Here is a 20,392-nt window from a genome sequence, read left to right as displayed (position 1 = left end):
GATTACAAAATGTGAAACATGTCTTCGACAAATCGCTTTTGTCTGGTGGGACCAGAGCGGTATTGTGTATTATAAACTCTTGAAGCCCGGCAAAACCGTTAATGCACAATGCTATCACCAACAAATGATTAATTTAAATCACGCATTGATCAAAAGATGACCAGAATGCGCCAGAAAACATGGAAAAGTGATTTTTTATTATTTATTTTTTATTTACATATTTTACGCCCACATTGGAGCACTGAAATCAATACATTTGAGTTAATTTCTTCTTCTTCTTCTCCCAGAACTTTTTCATCCTCTCCGACCTGGAAGCCCTTTGTGTGTCCGATATAGTATATTGTTTCCGTTCAACTGTTTTTAGTTTGAGACTTATGCTTTTGTTCTTCAAAATCCTCTTCTCTTTTCTGTCTTTGATTTGTTGCCGAGTTATACCCAATTCTTCCAAATCGTCCTGAACTTCTTTGAACCAATTATTATTGATTTTATTCTTCAAAAAGTAATCGAATAGTTGTTTCAATATCCTGGTGTCTGCTAATCTTGATATGTGACAGAAAAAGGAAATTCTTCTTTTACGCATTGTAGATATTATTGATTCACATTCACGATAGACAATGTTGTTAGGCAACAATCTCCACTGTCCATCAACTTGGTGTTTTTTATTAATAATTGTTCTAAGAATTCTTCTCTCAGTTTTCTGTAATTTGTCTGTTGTAGATTTTACATTTAATTTGAATAAAGTTTCACTAGCATAGGTTGCCTCTGGTTTAACTATGGAATTATAGTGTTTCAGCTTAGCGTTTATCGAAAGAGATTTTTTTTTATAGGTTGGCCAGGTAAGTCTTTGTGCTTGTTTAAATTTAGTTGTTCTGTGTTCTATTGCTTCTTTTTCATTTGTGTTCCATGTTATTATTTCCCCAAGATATTTGAATTTCTGAACAATTTTAATCTCTTTATTACTGTTCAGCTGAATAACTGGTAAATCAACTTTAAAAGTTGGCATCATTTCTGTTTTTTCAAATGAAATTTGTAATCCCATTTTTTTAGCTATAATTTCTAGTTGTTCAATTTGAAATTTAGCCTCTTCTATTGTATTTGCAAGTAATGCTAAATCGTCCGCAAAAGCAAGGCAGTTGAGTTTAATATTTCTACCGATCTTGATAGTTGTTACACAAAAAACAAAATTAAAATCGCTTGGATGGGACATCTTTCCGCACCCGCCATACTTCCTAGAGCTGGCGCCGTCTGACTATCACCTCTCGCGTCAATGGGGCACGTCCTCGCAGAGCAGCAATTCAGCAATTTCGAGGAAGTTGGAAAATGGCTCAACGAATGGTTTGCTGCAAAAGACAAGCAGTTTCTCTGGAGATGGGCGAAGTGTACAGAAGCCGATGGCCAATATTTTGAATTTAAAAAACGAACTTCTCTTGAAAATTACATGTTTTCTTTACCATAAAAACCAGCAAAAACTTATGCATACACCTGGTAGAGACACCAGAATGTCAGAAATTTGTCTCGCAGAAGAGGGTGAAATGGAAGTCAATGATCCACTGCCCAACTCAGGAGCTCCCTAGACAAGGGTGAGAGCAGACGAAGAAGAAGAACCACCTTAAAATAGAGATGTCGCATTTAAATATCATGAAACGCCACTGACCTTAACAAGGAATAAAAAGTGTCACAGAAACAGTATTGCAGCTCCTCAGCTGAAAGTTCACTGTATCGGTCATCAGGCGAGAGAGCCCCAGGTTCCATTCCCAGTCGGGCCAGTGTATGCATACAGTGTAAATGTGAGGAAAAAGTTAGATGCCACGAATTATGAGTCAACTCTCAAACATACTATATTCATAGCTCAATGCGATTTTACCTGTGAAATGTTTATCTCAAATTTGAAAACAAAAGTTAAACAAACTTCTTTACCTACCACTTTTCCTACACCTGTGGGGTCATGGGCGTGAAGGACGTCGCACATGTGGATTTGGCCCTGTTTTACGGCCGGGTGCCCTTCTGATGGCGCTTCCTGATACCAACCCTACATGGAGGTATGTAATCACTACTGCGTGTTTCTGTTTCTGTGGTGGTTGGTAGTGTAGTGTGTTGTGTGAATATGAAGAGGAGAGTGTTGGGACAGACACAAACACCCAGTCCCCAATCCAGAAGAATTAATCAGAAGCGATTAAAATTCCCGACCCGGGCGGGAATCGAACTCAGGACCCTTTGAACCGAAGGACAATACGCTGACCATTCAGCCAACGAGTCAGATAATAGTTGAACAATATTGTAGCATATTTGGTCACTGCGCCCGCCATGCCAATATATAACCACGAGAAGCAGCGCAAGCTAGCCAGCTCCAACCGCACCCTCACCATCAAGGAAGGCCCACCCTCTCCCTACTCCCGTCACCAGGCCGAGGACAGCCACCTGCGGTTTGGTCAGTGCCCCTACCGCTGCTATCTGGTTCGTCCTGCTCGCTTATTGGAGGCCTCCGGCGTTATGAAGGAATCTGGATGGCACGCGGAGAGTATTCGCCTTTGGGAAGATTGTGGAGGCGTGCCCCTTCTAGAAGCATCCAGACTGCGTGGGCCCAGGTATTTAAGTCAGGCGCGGCCTACGGAGTTGAGTGAGTTGCTGTAGTTCAGCTGGTGTGAGTCAGCAAAGAGTGCAGTCAGTGTCAGTCTGTTGGAGCCGAGGACTCGTTTCTGTGTGCTTGTTGTCATGCGTGTGTCTTGGACCAGCTGCGAGACTGACGTGTGGACTGCGGACCGTGACAGCGTTAACGAGCGTGACTGAGCGGCTGAGTGAGTGTAGTGTAAAGTGATCCAAGACTCTGTGTGTGTGTGTGTGTGTGTGTGTGTGTGTCTCTCTCATTGTAGATAAAACATGAGAAACTAATAGAGTGCGAATTATGTAAGTGTGTGCCCTGTGTACTTGCGTAAGTTGTGAACTCGGCAACTGTGTGTGTGTGTAAATGTGTAGGTTTAGTACGTAGCTAATAAATTTTAGATATAGGACGCTACCAGGTTCTGTCTTATTTATTTATCCCACCAACACGTAACAATTGATACACTACATACCTTCTTGCTGAGAGAAAATTAGGATATACTATCAAGCCCTATCGTTCAGTTCGTATGAGTTTCGACTTGACATTAAGCGCTGCCTTTCGGCGAAGGCTAAGTGAATTAATAAACAGCCAATCACAGGCTGCCGATCGCTCTAACAGAGCACATTAGACTCTTGTTCCGGTTACCAGTATTGTCAATCTGTTGTTTACTATAACCACGTGCTACCAGCTGAGTGTTGTATTCTGCTCAGTTCTTTTCGCGGTCTTTGTCAATTCACTTGGTCATTCTTGACAAAGCACCAACAATGGAGGCTAGAAATAATGAGTTGCTTGAGTGGATTTCGGTTCGCTATGACATGAGGAAGGGGGGATCTCGTGCATCTTCTACTCGCCATCTAGAAAACTTTTGTTGCTAATAGATTCAGTTTCTCCTAAGGGAGGAAAAAATCCTACAAAGGGAATACACCACTCATTTCTGAGTGGCAAACAACTTTAAGCCCACACCTCCTAACTATTTCATCCACCACGTAAACTGGGTACTAGGGCTTTTTTTAATTTTTTTTTGCAAGTTGCTTTACGTCACACCGACACAGATAGGTCTTATGGCGACGATGGGGCAGGGAAGGGCTAGGAGTGGGAAGGAAGCAGCCGTGGCCTTAGTTAAGGTACAGCCCCAGCATTTGCCTGGTGTGAAAATGGGAAACCACGGAAAACCATTTTCAGGGCTGCCGACAGTGGGGTTCGAACCCACGATCTCCCGAATACTGGATACTCGCCGCACTTAAGCGACTGCAGCTATCGAGCTCGGTAGGGCTTGTTTTGTTTCACAAGATGCACGAGATCCCCCTTCCTCATGTCATCGCAAACCGAAATCCACTCACTCAATCAATGATGCTAGTAATGCCATTCCTTATGCAACCAGCCCCTGCTATGAATGGTGTGAAAATGTCACTCATAGGGTCAGCTGGTGCAGGCATTTCAGTGGGCTTGGACGACTGATATGCAATAGCAACTTCTGGCTCAGTGAGGAAAGCAACAGGAAACTACCTCACTCCCACCAGCCTTTGGGCTGAATACCCAACATACATACAGGTTATATACCTTTTCAACTCCAATATGGAAAAAGTTTTTTCATATTTGGAAAAGTGAAGTTATTTTTAAAATACGTATAGACAATAATATATTTACGAGGACAAGTCAATAAGTATCTGCAATCAATTTTTATAATATATCACAAAAAAGTGCACACTTTAGTTGATATAATTTTTCAACATAAGTGCTTGAAAAAGTGCTTTTCCATGCACCTGGTACACCGTTTCACGAGCTTCCTAATACCCTCTGCAAAAAAAAGTTTTGGGTTACGCAGCAAGCCATGTATGCACCACTTCCTTCACCTGTTGATCGAAGCTGAATCAACAGCCTCTCTGAGCATTTTTAAGGGTACCAAACAGATTGTAATCAGACGCGGCGAAACCGGGACTGTATGCAGGATGCTCCAACACCTTGAAACGCAGCATCTGAACAGTCTGAGCGGTGTGTGCGGCAGTATGTGGACGTGCATCGCCATGCACCAAAAGAACTCCTTCGACAATCTATCTCTCCGTTTGTTGCAAATTGCAGGTTTCAGCTTGATTACCAGCGTATCACTGTAACATTCACCGTTTCCCCCTTTTCCTGGTAATGTTCCAGGATTCTCCCTTGAGAGTCCCAAAACACTGAGCATCACTTTTCCTGCAGAAGTTTGACTGTTGAATTTTTTTTGACTGGTGATCTGGGATGCTTCCATTCCATGCTCTGACGTTTGCTCTCTGGTTCGAAATGGTGAACCCATGTTTCATCTCCAGTGATGTCCGACTCATTGGCTGAATGGTCAGCGTACTGGTCTTCGGTTCAGAGTGTCCCAGGTTCGATTCCCGGCCGGGTCGAGGATTTTACCCTTCATTGGTTAATTCCAATGGCTCGGGGTCTAGGTGTTTGTGCTGTCCTCAACATCCCTGCAACTCACACACAACACAAAATTATTATCTCTAGTGATGATCCATTTCAGAAACGTTTCACCTTCGTTAGCATGCGGGTCAAATAAGTGCTAACAGATTCTCACACGACTGTGCTTTTGTTCTTCATTGAGTTCTTTTGAAATCTATCTTGAACAGACTTTGTGAAAGTTAAGCCTGTTATTCATGATTTCATATTCAGAACCATGGCTAATGTGCATATGGTTTGCCACGTCATCAACAGTTACTTCTCTGTTATTCAGGATCATATCACGCACTTCAATATTGGCATCAGTTACGGCTGCAGATGGACATCCGGATCTTTCCTCATCCTTCACGCACATGCGACACCTTTTGAAGTCTTCAATCCACTGGTAAACACTTCACTGTAGCAAAACATTGTCCCCGTATTGTGCTGAAAGTCTTCTATGAAATTCCGCTCCTGGTACACTCTCAGACCACAAAAAACAGATTACGGAACGCTGTTCTTCCTTGGTGCAAACAGAGAGTGGCTTGGCCATCTTTATGTCACAACAGCGCAAGCTGTACTGATCTGATAACTTTGAAACCTATCACAGACGTAGACAACAATCCCATCTAGCAGCTGGTGAACAACAACACCATAGAGCAAACCTAAAGACAATTACAGCAAAATTGCAGAAAAATTGGTAGCTTTATTCATTTATGTAGCCTATTTTATTTACTGTCTTTTACAGAATTAAGAAAATGGGCCTATATGCTCTTTTATTCAAACAAAGATCATGGTTTTCCGTTTCGCATAGCCATGTCGCCTACACTCATAGCTCCAGGAAAATACCTCTACACATGATTGAGTGGAGACATCTGAGCACTGACAACCGGCAATGCAATGTCGGCAGTATTCTCCAAAAAGAGAAGTCTGAATTCCTTTTGGATCAATACACCCTCTGGATCAACCCTCGTCAGTATGTTATAATTCTCATGAAGATCTCCCTTAATATCTGTCTTCACAGCACTCCAAATATGTTTCACTGGATTGAATATGCAGTTGTAAGGAGCTCGACAACAAATCTGAATCCCCAAAAACTCTTCACAACAGGAACGGGCTGGAGATATAACAATGTCTTGTATGTTGTGACCGTTGCTTGCTACCACTAGCAGACAACGTTTTAAGCACAGGAAATTATCCTTCTTGAATGCGCCACACTTTCTCTGCCAGAATTCCAGAGCTGTCGAAGAGCTGCAGCCCACATGGAAGTTTGATCCCTTAACAACAGCTCTTTCCCCACACATCTACGTCCCACGCCTCTCTTGCAATAGAGACTGAAGTTCATTGATATTAAGTGTTTCTGTTCACCAACAAATCCGAGCACTTTTACACAAGCTCTTCTTTGGATTTTATTCTCATCAGAGTTTACTCCATCGGAAAAATAAATTGCGGACTTGCATGTAAATTATTAACCGTCCGTCAAAGGCTTTGGACATGGTCTGCCGTGAAACGATGATAGCCTTTTCCTTTCCAAGACAAACAGATGCTTTTTAATGAAAATTGACAGTTTTCTTTAATACACCCAGTCACACAATTTACATCATCTTCTGACAAAACAGAACGCGGTTTTCCTCCACGTTCCTTTCTTGGGACATTGCCTCTCCTTAACCAGTCACGTGCAGTTTTATAATTGATTTCATTAGCTGCAGCCAACAACTTCCACTCTCTCCCACTTTCTGCTTCTCTCACGATACGATTACAGCATTTGTTGGTCACACTATTGCATCTGCATGTTCTTTTGGGATTGATTTGTGGCATGCTTTCCATAGTTACTTCTGAGCAGAAGAATTATTTCATCTACTTCCACAAGCACATATAATATGCAATTAGCTTTTGTAGAAGATGGCTACAATAAACTGTTTTTTACACTCGCAATCTAGCAACTGAAAGCATTATTAAGGTCTTGGATACTGAAATATGTTTTATATAGCATGTACTAATTTCCAAAACTGATATTTTTTTCTGAAACTGACCTAACTTTTACGAAATAAAATTACTTTTTCTGAAACTTACACAACATTTTTTCAAATTTAGTTTCCTTTTTTCCAAAATTGAAGTTGAAAAGGTTTAGATCTAACATGGCATGGTTCGGACATCACAAGAGATAAACAAGGGTTGCCAATGTCTGAGAATTAAGAGGAGAGAAGAGCATTGTTCTGGGGAACACTTTCCTAGCTAGTTTGCATATTTAGGGAGGCGAAAATCATGACAAGATATTCGATACATTCAATTTTTCCTTTGTAAAGGTGAAAATCATGCAGAAACAATGTGAAACGATGCCTAAAGTATATGAGAGGAGAGATCCTTCCTCTGTGCTTGCCAGAGACTCACCAACCCGCCCTTAGAAGAATATTTTCTTACATACAAAAATTAAATCAGACATTACGACAATTTGTGATGTGTAGCCATTTCCTGTGTTGCTATTGGCAACAGGTCAGTTGCTACTGCCTCCGATAAAGCTTGCATCACGTTTCACCCACTGCTACCACACTGCATGAATACAGTGAAACCACAGAGTTCAAAAGTGACGTGTCATGGCGCATGACGATTGTAGTTACACTTGTATTCTCTCATGTACTTGCCACTAGCCAATGGTGTTGTCACTAACCAATCGTCTTATGCATAACCAATACTGTCACAGGGATTAGGCTTGTGGGCCAATTCACAACTCTAACCAGGGGGCTAGCACCCAGACACTCGTTGCCTGCCCCCAAGCCCAATAGTCTTGTTACTAGCTAGACCTAACCAATTCAGAATAATGGTCTTGTCATTAGCCCAACCTAACCAATCCAGAATAATGGTCTTGTCACTAGCCAGATCTAATCCATCCAGAACAATGGTCTTGCCATTAGCCTGACCTAAGTTTGTAAGTTGCCATCCGTGTGTAGTGTGCTGTGACGTCGTGTGAGCTGCGCCATGTTGCATTCTTTACTTCTCTTTTGCAAACTAGTCAGTAAAGATTTACGCACTGACTTGGATAGGTTAGAATATTTTGTGAATAAGACCATAGGTTAGGATAAGATCTGGATAAAATCATGGGTCTGGGGGCATGAGCCCCAATGTTAGGGCAGTACTAGTGCCCAATAGGCCTCTATCATCCCCTGGAGTTCATCTAAAATGTGACGAAAATTACCAAGTGGCAAAATGTAAGGTTATCCGATGCACACCATGAAAAATTCAAATTGTGCAGCTTTCTTATTTTTACCAAATGTGTAGCCCTAAGATTAGACATGATACAGCCGGACTGAGTGGCTCAAACAGTTAAGGCACTGACCCCGACCTTAGCAGGTTCAATCCTGGCTCAGTCTGGTGGTACTTGAAGGTGCTCAAATAAGTCAGCCTCATGTCGGTAGATTTCCTGGCACGTAAAAGCACTCTTGCGGGACTAAATTCTGGCAACTTGGCATCTCCAAAAACCATAAAAGTCGTTAGAGAGACGTAAAGCCAATAACATTATTATTAGACATGATGCAAGCACCATCAGAGACAACAGGCAAGTTGTCTTCATCACAGCTGGTCCAACCCAGCCAACAGCAACAAAGAAAATTTTTCAGCCTTCATTTGAACTCGTCCTATATACGTACAAATGTTTTTGCGACTGGGTCCCTGACAAGCAAATATGAAGGATGTCTTCTCTAAGCTACTTCACGTATCATTTCCCATCATTTTTCTATGCTTTTTCACCAGCAAATGATCAACGAAGTGCATGGCCATGAAACAGGAAAGGTATTTAGGACGGCCAAATTTCAACTTCCTGCCGACCTAACATTGGTCTACACATAAAATTTTTGTGGAATTTCCCGAACTTGGTAAATTAAGACTCTCGAGGAAGCCAAAAGCTAGTCCACAATTTTCAAGAACACGTTCCAGGGTACAAATTTTCAAGTTCTCCTGCCACATCTAAATTGCAAAGCATTCTCCTTTCCACACAATTACACAGTAGCCTCTCGAACTCATCATTCTAGAACTTGCACTGGAAAAGTCACTAACACACTGAATTTACTCTACTCCACCTAGATACCTAACAGCTGAACCATTTATCAGAATGATTAACCATTAAACACACGCACTGGGATGGAATCCATTGCAGGCGATCTCTCTTCCTGGCCCTATAGTCTTGATAAAACCAAATGCTGAATAGATCTGCACAGGTTTTTTTTCAAATATCATCTCTCCATAAAGTTCAAGTCTAATCTTGATAATTTTGCTCCTGATGATGCGATTGAAATTTGAATGAGTTTTCCTTCTTGAAGGAAGCATTAAAAAAATTCTGCTTCTGACAAATCCCACTTAAAAGCCATTTATTATAAACTACTATTCAATTTATTCAATCAAAATGAATCGGCCTTTTCACTTAACATCTGCTCATTATATTGCAGATATTCTCCTGGAATGGTCATCCCTTCATGATGACCATTAAGGCCACGGCCGCTTCCTTCCCACTCCTAACCCTTCCCTGTCCCATCGTCGCCATAAGACCTATCTGTGTCGGAGCGACGTAAAGCAACTAGCATCCCTTCATGTTTATCATAATCTCAAAGATTTGTTACATTTTTGGTCCAGGATGTGAGGTATTTCACAATTTATTACAACGAAATGCCAAGCTGTGTTCTCAGTTATAAGACACATTACTGTAATTTCAATCAAACAAATTGTATTGTACAATTCCTGTATATGAGCCTTTGGCTCGTTGGAATTAATTAATAAAGTAATTTTTTTTTTAAATCTCCAAGACAAGGATTCTGCTGCATGGATATAATTTGTTTCCTTAGCAATGTTTTCATCAATTATGAAAATAAGTTACTTTCACCACATGAACTTGACTCATCAAGTTTATTTATAGGGAACAACCCAACACAACACACTTTTTTCTCAAAAATAAACAACAAATCCAAATATTAATTAAAAAGAAGAAAAAGATTTCTCAAAAATAAAATTCACAAAAACGAATTTCATCAAAGACAGGCTATGTATGTCAGGACAGGTTACAGCTATTTGCCAGTCACTGAATAGCCATCAGATCATCCTCTTACTTGCTCCTTTTGTTCCTCATTTGTATAGTCATATTGGTTACCTTAAAGATTATTAGGTTGGACCAAGAATAAAGATATCAGTTCAGCAATTCCCTACATGCCCTTCTAAGATCCACTCCACCAAAGCTACTCCCAACGAGACTGTTGGATTAAAGAACACCTACAGCATTTCACTACGAGACAACAGATGGATCAATGACCAAATATAGCACTTCTCTTTTAATCAGAACATATACAATACAGGAAGTGAAATATAATATGGAAGTTAAAAGTTAAGTTGTGATCCAAATTACTATTGCTAGTTGCACATTGTACTTCAAAAATAATTTGTAATAGGCCTATAGCAGCAGATAGCCTTCAATCATGGTATCCACCTAGTGTACCAATTGGGTAAGTTATTGAGTTTAATTTCATCAAATAACTCAATATACCACTTGTGTTGAAAACATGTTCCCTGAACTAGACAAATAACTAATCAGCATTAAAATAGTTTCTGAGACATATACAATAATGAAATAGCATACTGGTACTTCAGTGCTCATGTAATCAGAACCAGGTAAATATATAACACTGACGTACATTATGTAGAGAAAAAAATAACAGAGAATGATGCTAAATTCATTAGTCTTCTCAACTTCAAAATAATAAAGAAACTGGTACATTATGTTCGTCACACTCCTAAGTGAGAATTAGGGGGCGTAAACCTAGAAGACTCAGTCAACCAAAAGCAATCTTTGTAAATAACATAAAACCGGCAAAAGTGGTCATTATTCAAATTGTACATCACACACTCCGTATTCCAACCCAAACATATACTTAAATTCACTTACCAAGCTAGGATTTTCAACAGTATATGGTTCCTCTTCATTGTTGTCATTGTCTTCTGGTGGAGCATCCACTTGCATAGGCTCCACTGCACTCTAAAAAATGTCATACAGCCCTCTTAGATTCACCTGTCAAGCAGGTTTCCTTAAACTACGCCTACTTATTCAACTATAGTAAAGTGACACCTACAACCTTCATGAGAAAAAATCTTATTTTCTGCACTATCTCATGCATTACAAACAGCTCCACCGAATATTGCACTAATCTTACATGGGATTACATTGACGATACCTGGAAGTGTCAAATTATGGAGTAAAATATGAGAAAATACTGACAGTATCACTAATATTCACCAGTAGTGGTACATCAGGCATGTAGCTCATTATTTTTACACCTTGTGGGATAACAAGAGCTCCACAATACTAACCACAAAGCCAACAAAAACACACGAAAAACCTAAATCAGCCATTAACAAATATAATCCTTCAATATCGTTTCTAAAATTATTATCCTAACAATTACCTGGTATATCACAGCCTGCATCGGCAGCGGCATTATGATATTTTGGCCTGCAAATTCTCGTTCTAATCTCGGAAATTACGGTAACATTGTCCAAAGATACAAGATGAAAACTTGGCCTATGATGTGACAACTCACACAGGGCTTCCTACTCTTTACCGCAATTCTACTAGAGGAGAGGAATATCTTTCCCAATAGATTATCTCCATTTTTTAAACTAAAACAAAAAGCGTTTTTTTAAATAAGAAGAAAGACAGTATCAACAAAACCTTACATGGAAACATAGAATTTGCAACGCATATCCCAAAAGGAAAGACTTAATTTAGGAGATCAAAATTATGATATGAAGTTTCCAGGGGCGTGGTGACTAAAACGCCGGTGTAGCCACATAAACAGAAATAAAAACGCGGTAACCACCACCATGCGAGGATCTGTAAATATACTGTAAAGATCATACTTGCTCGCGCCGCTATAATTTAAAAACCACTAAATATCTTATTCTGATACGCTATACGATGTCAATTATAGCAACCCGTAAATTTTTCATTCGTGCAATAAATATATACAGATGGTCAAAATCAACGTTAACGGGTACACGAGCATTAGAATATTGGTCATACTGATAATTAGTTTCAAACTAAAAAATAAAAAAGGAGGATCCGATACCTCACACCGTTGTCGTTTCAACCAATCAGAAAGCTTCGCGGGCGAATTCAAATAGACTCTCGAGGCGGTGTTGTATAGAACGCTGTATTTTCTCAAGACCGACTCCAATCCTCAGACCGTAATATAAGAAAAACATGGCGGCCGAAGTAGCCGAATTGCTGGTATTGGCTAACACGAAAATATCACTTGCATTTTATATAAACGGCCGTAATTTAATATGATAAATGTAACATCGTAAGGAAAATCACTTTTACACGAATGAAATCGCTTCGCCAACAAGTACGCACCACATATAATCAACTAGAATCACGTATATTCTACTAGAAAAGAGACCAACAAGCCGATTATTTAGACATTTCAATTCGTCAAATAACGTTTTCTCTTAGATTTCACTTCGCTGGATAGATGAAAATATGTGATAAAACTGTTAAAATGATATTTCTAGCATCATTTTGAATATTTCAAAATAAATTAAGGTGCAAAATTCCTCAATTTATTCGCTCTCATGAGAACTGTGAAACACAAACATTACTTGTTGCCTTAGTTTTGAAGTGGTAGATAATTTCTTAAATTCACCACCCAATGAATGGGAAGTACACCCGAAATCATAATGTTATTCGTTTTACGTCCTACTAACTACATTTTTTACGGGTTTCGGAAACGTCGAAATGCCGAAATTTAGTCCTGCAATAGTTCCTTTACGTGCCAGTAAATCTACCGACATGAGGCTGACGTATTTGAGCACCATCAAATACCACCGGACTGAGTCAGGATCGAATCCAGCAACTTGGGATCAGAAGGCCAGCGCCTTAACCGTCTGAGTCACTCAGATCATTGCTAGTTTTTTGATAATTGCTTTACGTCGCACCGACACAGATAGGTCTTATGGCGACGATGGGACAGGAAAGGTCTAGGAGTGGGAAGGAAGCGGCCGTGGCCTTAATTAAGGTACAGCCCCAGCATTTGCCTGGTGTGAAAATGGGAAACCAAGGAAAGCCATGTTAAGGGCTGCCGACAGTAGGGTTCGAACCTACTATCTCCCGAATACTGGACACTGGCGCACTTAAGCGACTGCAGCTTTCGAGCTCGGTGTCACTCAGATCAAGTACACTCGAAATGATTATGTTAACATGATGTTAATATAATGTTGACATATGGCATAACAGCACTTCACGCAAGGATAGTAACCTTAGTAATGAAACGTTCAGACACTAAATATATAGCCTAATAGGTTTTTACCCATTAAATAACATGAGTGGAAAAACTCTATTGACTAAACATTGATATTTAACCACATGCACGAGCTTCAGTTCGGCACAGTCAGCTTAATAACTGATAGCCACAGCATGAATCGGAAGGTGTTGGTAGTGTAAAACCCTACGTTACAAACCCAGTTAATCCCTCTAAGTCACTATTTCTTTTGTGTAACAGTATGCAGATTGCTCCATCCGTCACACTTATAAGTTTTGTTATAGGCCTACTCCAAGTACCAGCCAAACATTTCCGCAGGCAAAGCACAGATTATTGTAAAATACACTTGCATCTAAATCACTAGACACTTTGAAGCACATAGACACTGACGGAATAACACAATATCAAGTATATTCTATCTAAGTTAATATTTTCGAGGAACACGAATAGTTTGGAAGTAGAGGACTAGATTTCCTAACCTCAGACTTATTCTCAAAATCATGTATGCACGCTACGGTTTTGCCATGGACTTTAAAATAATCACGATGTATATTCCTAATCGATTTCTCTTCTAATGTTCTATTTCGTAGGAAACTTAAGAATTGTTGTATGAGAGGCATTGCCATAGTTAGACTAAAAACTGGTCCATCTAGTGCACTCATGTTTTTAATGAGTAAAAATACGATCAAAACAAGCACATTCTCACATTACTGCGTATAATTACAGATCCTATGTACCCACCGACTCATATAAATACACTCGCACACTTATATTCTACAAAGAAACTAACATTTATCGTCAAATTTAATAAAATTACACCGACTACATACGATAACAACAAACCAAAACAAACCCACATTTCCAACAATTTCGACTACTCGATTCGCCATCTTTGAACGATCGAGAGTAGCATTAAGGTCTGAGGATTGGAGTCGGTCTTGTATTTTCTTTAAAACATTAGGAGAACGTTCGATGGTCGAAATAACTTCATCCACTCCTCGACTGTATCAGTATCGAACTGGCAACACCCAAGAAACTCCAACGCCACGCCACTGGTAGCTTTAGTTTACTGCCATAGGTACTTCAAGTATTTATATGAGGTGCCTAATATCAAACATGGACATTCGGCACCTATATCAAAATTGAGTTAAGGATTGATCCTTATAGCATTTTTAATGCTCTTTCTGAATTAGTGGTCCGTGTCTTTCACAAACGAATATTTGTACGTAATTTTTAACAAAGAAATATGCAGTTTCTTTCATTATCGGACACCTCCAAACGTAGTTTATATCAAAAACGGACATGAACGTTTCAGCCAATCATATTGCTACAAATGACATCAAACTGTCATGGCGACCAGAGAATTTTTATCGACATCTTAAGGAGAAAAGAGGAGGACTGTTTTTTAAAGTCCTATGATTGCCAAAATTGATCGATCAGTCGGCTTATTGTTCAAACAACTCTACTGTTATAATCTGTCTGTTGTAATAGGCATATCTTAAACCAAACTGCCCCGTGATAATGTGTCTGTTTATACGTGGCTGGAGAATAAGGGAAAGAAAGCATCAAACGACATAACATCGGCGGTTGTCAATGAGATGATTGCCGATGGCTGCGCCGGACAAAATAATAACACTAATATATTGGCGATGTGTGCAAAGTTGCTTACAACATATGCGCCATCCTCTGTTAAAAAATTAAAACTGGTGTCACGTTCTGTCCCTTTGTAGAGATCTAGCTGAGTGAAATAACTTTACGTTTGATGGGCTTTGGTTCACGGACACGAGACAGTCACTTGTTACAGTCTTAGAGTTATGGTTATGTTGTGTATATAGATGTGTCGGAAATACAGTCTTACCTTGAATAAATTAATTTGTTGTTACTGTTTCCGAAAATAAGAAGTGCCTGCATTTTTGACAAACCAATCTGCCAGGTAGGTTTTCTGGTTTGAATGGAACAACTGGTATTTCCAGTTACTGGACACTCATATTTGCCTCCAGATAGGATTTTTGACTCAATGAGAAAGACCTAAAGAAGATGACGACCGTAGTATAAGTTCTGATGAATATCTTGAAGTGTTCAAAATGTACGGCACAGTGTAAGTGATTGGACAAACCTTGGAACCACTGAATTGGAAAGAGCAAGCACAGATTTATCTGAAAATTCTAGTCAACTTCATTTAAAGATTTCACAGTGTAAAAGAATTGTACTCAGGAGCACGAAAAGAGGCAATGTTGTAGTTAAAGGTGAGGTAGGCTACTATTTGGAAACAGGTATTGGGCGTAAGATCACGAAAGCATGACAGGTAAGTCTAATGTTAATGAATCCTTTACTTCTGAAATTAGCATGAATGTAAACCCACATACACTTAAATATATTGACAAATTACTAGGAAAGCACTTCCGAAAAGATTGAAAATTAATGCCTCTCTTAAGTGGTATGTCGAAGTCATCAATAAGAACATTTGTAGTGAAAATGAACAAGCTGTTAATGATTATTTATGAATGTGATTGTTTTGAAGACCCTTGTGATGAACCAGAGGTTATTTGCCCAGAAATACAGTGAAGCAAGAACTGAAATGAATGTTAAAAATGTTAACAAAGTATAAGAATTTTAATTACATTTCTTTTAAAAAGTAAGTTTACTTCCGTGTCATCCTGCAACTTTTTTTTCCAAATATTGGGATAGTTCGTTTCAAAAGTGGACAATTACATGGATGTTTGTATCAAAAATGGACAAAAGCCAATCTCGGTTTCAGAAATGGACATCGTCATATATGAACGTGTTTTACAATGACTTAGACTGAAATTCCCAAGTGTCGACCATGATTTTCTTGTTCATATAGCATGAAATATGACACACACAAATTTTCACACATATAACGGGGTTTTAACATAGAGAAACAAAAATGTCGCTCTACTGAAAAATTAACAAAATGGCTCTTGTCCATGTTTGATACTAGGCACCTCATATATTAGCAATATCAAGGGTAATTTACACACAGATAAAAAGTTGGGAAGCGATTTCTTCTAAAGTGGCACCAATATCCTAGGCGCCAGAAGAATTAATCGAGAAGAGGGGTGGGGGTGGGAGTGGCTGTGGCGAAAAGTGCAGTTCAGGGTGGTCTGGAAGGACCGGGGACTGGAAAATACAGGGAAAAATTGAAATCGGGACGTCGTGTTATTTGAGTCATTTTATCGCCTGAAATATGTTGTTCGGCTCCATGGTCCAAGAAGTCCAGGGATGGATTACCAGCCGGGTCGGTGATTTTATAATTCACTAACTCGGGGGGTGAGTGATTGTTCTGCCTTCATCATGAAAATTCATTTTAGGAAGGGCCCAGATGCGCAGGTCGCCCAAACGGCGTCAATTCCAAAGACCTGCACCAGGCCGCTCTGGAAGCCACACACCATTAATTTACATAAAATATGTTAGTTTCACTTCAAATAATTGACACTCATCTCTACGACTTTTACTTGTTTTTCTATTTCTTAATCTAAGTTAAAAATGGGCCTGCAAAATGGTTTTGCGTGGGAACAAGGGCTAATTTTCTAAACTGAATGTAGCTATAGGTAAAGATGGAACAGATATTAATTATGGATATTAGAGATGACTTTAGATGTATTTCTCCGTTTATGGGATCGTAATGATGCTTAAGTATTTCGAATAATGTCTGCGCCAATATACAAAATCAAAAACAAGGGCTAATTGCCTGTTGTAGTCCAAAGCTTGCTCGTGGGATCAAACAGTAATCACATTATCGCGGTTGTAAATAAAATTGCAGATCTCTCCATATGTTTTGAGAGTATTTATTGGCTGAACGTAAGAATGTAAAGGACCGGGCATAGGCCTATAGGACCTGGTAAAACCTGAATTAGAGTAGCTTATGGTACCAGAGCATGGGATCTCCACCAAGATTATTTAATACTAAAATCCAAAGGAAAGCGGCGCGATTTATTCCGGGTGGTATCCGACAAAAGATTATTGTTACAAAAATGTTGCAAAGTTTGGACTAGGAAGTCTTTGGAGTACGGAGACGAAGTGCTCAACCATCAGATATATCCGGAGCTGTCAGTGGAGAGATGGCGTGAAATCAGATTAGTTTTCAACAACTACTTTCAAGACATTCCATAGGCTGCATACAGTTTCATTGACAATTTTCCACTGATCTACTTTATTAAAGGTGTTATTCGGACATATCAAAATTCTACTTACATAGTGTTATCCAAATAGATGTACAATCCTACAGAAAACACATGCTTTACTTATTCTTGCAAATGTAACTGTAGTATTTTTAAAACACGGCAGTGGTAGTAAGTATAATCTCGCAGTTCACGAAAGAAAATAAGTACCGTAGCGTCTACAAGCCCTACGCTTCCCCATTTCAAAACTGGTCAACTCAGAAGAAAATATAAAGACACTTTACAGAAGGCGCAGGAGGAATACATCAACTGCAAGCAAGCAATGGTGATGGACGCAAGGCAGGATCCCTATTCAGTGTTAAAACCTAGAAAAAATAGGTAGCCGGTAAAATAGACATGAGTACCTGGAACGTTCACTTCAACGAAACACTGAATTAGCATAACTCCTCATCAGCACATTCGCTGAAAACCTGTGGAAAAGAGTTCAAGGACTACATATTTTTTCCCACAAGATGAAGTGCACAAAACCATACTCAGTCTGAAAGAAAAGAAAGCACCAGGGCCAGACGGCATATGTGGCGAGCATCTAAAGACAGAAGAGGACATTTTGTTGCCGACCATTAAAAACCTTATAAATATATGTTTACAAACAGGGGGCATTCCGAAGGCGTGAAAAAATACAATAATAAAGATGCTCGAAAAGGGAAAGGAGACCAAAGGATCGCAACTCCTATAGGGGAGTCGCGTTGGAGAACAACTTATTGAAGCTGCTTACAAAAATCCTAACGGATAGACTAAGCAAACAAACAGACACACAAATCCCGACAGAGCAGTTTGCCTTCAGAAGAGGTAAGAGCGTGACATAGGAAATAACTAATCTAATAGACGACATAGATAATTCCCTCAGGCTGCCAAATGGAAAGTTCTGTGCTGTGTTCATCGACTTCACACAGGCATTTGACACACTGAACAGGAACACCATCTCCTGGAATCTTGGTGTGAGCAACTGCAACGTGACCTCGATAATGTTGTGAGATGGACAGCAGGCAATGGTATGTTGATAAACGGGGTTAAAAGTCAGGTTGTGAGTTTCACAAATAGGAAAAGTCCTCTCACTTTTAATAACGGTGTTGATGGGAGGGAAGTTCCTTTTGGGGATCATTGCAAGTATCTAGGTGTAAATACACTGACTGACAGAGCAAATGCAACACCAAGAAGGAGTGGTCAGAACTTTATGCCAATTGCAGGGTAGACTTACGTCACTGAGGTATGCTCATGATGTGAAATGCGCCGCTGTGCTGCGCACGTAGCGAACGATAAATGGGACACGGCGTTGGCGAATGGCCCACTTCGTACCGTGATTTCTCAGCCGACAGTCATTGTAGAACGTGTTGTCGTGTGCCACAGGACACGTGTATAGCTAAGAATGCCAGGCTGCCGTCAACGGAGGCATTTCCAGCAGACAGACGACTTTACGAGGGGTATGGTGATCGGGCTGAGAAGGGCAGGTTGGTCGCTTCGTCAAATCGCAGCCGATACCCATAGGGATGTGTCCACGGTGCAGCGCCTGTGGCGAAGATGGTTGGCGCAGGGACATGTGGCACGTGCGAGGGGTCCAGGCGCAGCCCGAGTGACGTCAGCACGCGAGGATCGGCGCATCCGCCGCCAAGCGGTGGCAGCCCCGCACGCCACGTCAACAGCCATTCTTCAGCATGTGCAAGACACCCTGGCTGTTCCAATATCGACCAGAACAATTTCCCGTCGATTGGTTGAAGGAGGCCTGCACTCGCGGCGTCCGCTCAGAAGACTACCATTGACTCCACAGCATAGACGTGCACGCCTGGCATGGTGCCGGGCTAGAGCGACTTGGATGAGGATATGGCGGAACGTCGTGTTCTCCGATGAGTCACGCTTCTGTTCTGTCAGTGATAGTCACCGCAGACGAGTGTGGCGTCGGCGTGGAGAAAGGTCAAATCCGGCAGTAACTGTGGAGCGCCCTACCGCTAGACAACGCGGCATCATGGTTTGGGGCGCTATTGCGTATGATTCCACGTCACCTCTAGTGCGTATTCAAGGCACGTTAAATACCCACCGCTACGTGCAGCATGTGCTGCGGCCGGTGGCACTCCCGTACCTTCAGGGGCTGCCCAATGCTCTGTTTCAGCAGGATAATGCCCGCCCACACACTGCTCGCATCTCCCAACAGGCTCTACGAGGTGTACAGATGCTTCCGTGGCCAGCGTACTGTCCGGATCTCTCACCAATCGAACACGTGTGGGATCTCATTGGACGCCGTTTGCAAACTCTGCCCCAACCTCGTACGGACGACCAACTGTGGCAAATGGTTGACAGAGAATGGAGAACCATCCCTCAGGACACCATCCGCACTCTTATTGACTCTGTACCTCGACGTGTTTCTGCGTGCATCGCCGCTCGCGGTGGTCCTACATCCTACTGAGTCGATGCCGTGCGCATTGTGTAACCTGCATATCGGTTTGAAATAAACATCAATTATTCTTCCGTGCCGTCTCTGTTTTTTCCCCAACTTTCATCCCTTTCGAACCACTCCTTCTTGGTGTTGCATTGTCTCTGTCAGTCAGTGTATATCTTGTGTTAGTTGCAAGAAATCTACATTAAGGTTATGTGTTGGTAATTCAGGTGAATTAAGGAATTGAGTCGATTGGTCTATCTTGTTTCTTTATACTTTCAACTGCTAGCTGAGTGTGATTAGTACTGGTGGGCCACAGTTCGCAATAAAAGACGTGTGTGATGAAGCTGGTGTTTTTGTCGTAACATTTGTTTGCCTGAACTGGTGTTATGAGGTAAAAATGAAGAGATATCAACAGGTTATGGACCCAGAACGTCAGAGCGCCGCAGTACATACCGGACAATATAAGATGAAATGAGTAAAGATAATTAACGGACGAAGCGAATTG

At 40.7% G+C, this 20,392-nt stretch overlaps 1 protein-coding gene across 1 annotated transcript in view; it reads right to left on the bottom strand.

The window, feature by feature from the left end:
• CSN1b (COP9 signalosome subunit 1b) overlaps positions 1 to 11,575 on the bottom strand; it is an 89,863-nt gene extending 78,288 nt beyond the window's left edge. Inside the window, exons 1-2 of the mRNA XM_067136035.2 lie at positions 11,461 to 11,575; positions 10,944 to 11,033 (exon numbers count right to left, since the gene is read on the bottom strand). Of these exons, the coding sequence (XP_066992136.1) occupies positions 10,944 to 11,033; positions 11,461 to 11,493 (123 nt within the window). The 5' untranslated portion in view covers positions 11,494 to 11,575. The remainder of the gene's footprint in view (positions 1 to 10,943; positions 11,034 to 11,460) is intronic.
• Between the last annotated feature and the right edge of the window lie 8,817 nt (positions 11,576 to 20,392).

The sequence above is a fragment of the Anabrus simplex genome, chromosome 1 (genome assembly GCF_040414725.1).
Source record: "Anabrus simplex isolate iqAnaSimp1 chromosome 1, ASM4041472v1, whole genome shotgun sequence".
NCBI lineage: Eukaryota > Metazoa > Arthropoda > Insecta > Orthoptera > Tettigoniidae > Anabrus > Anabrus simplex.
This window is presented reverse-complemented; position numbering and strand designations above follow the sequence as displayed.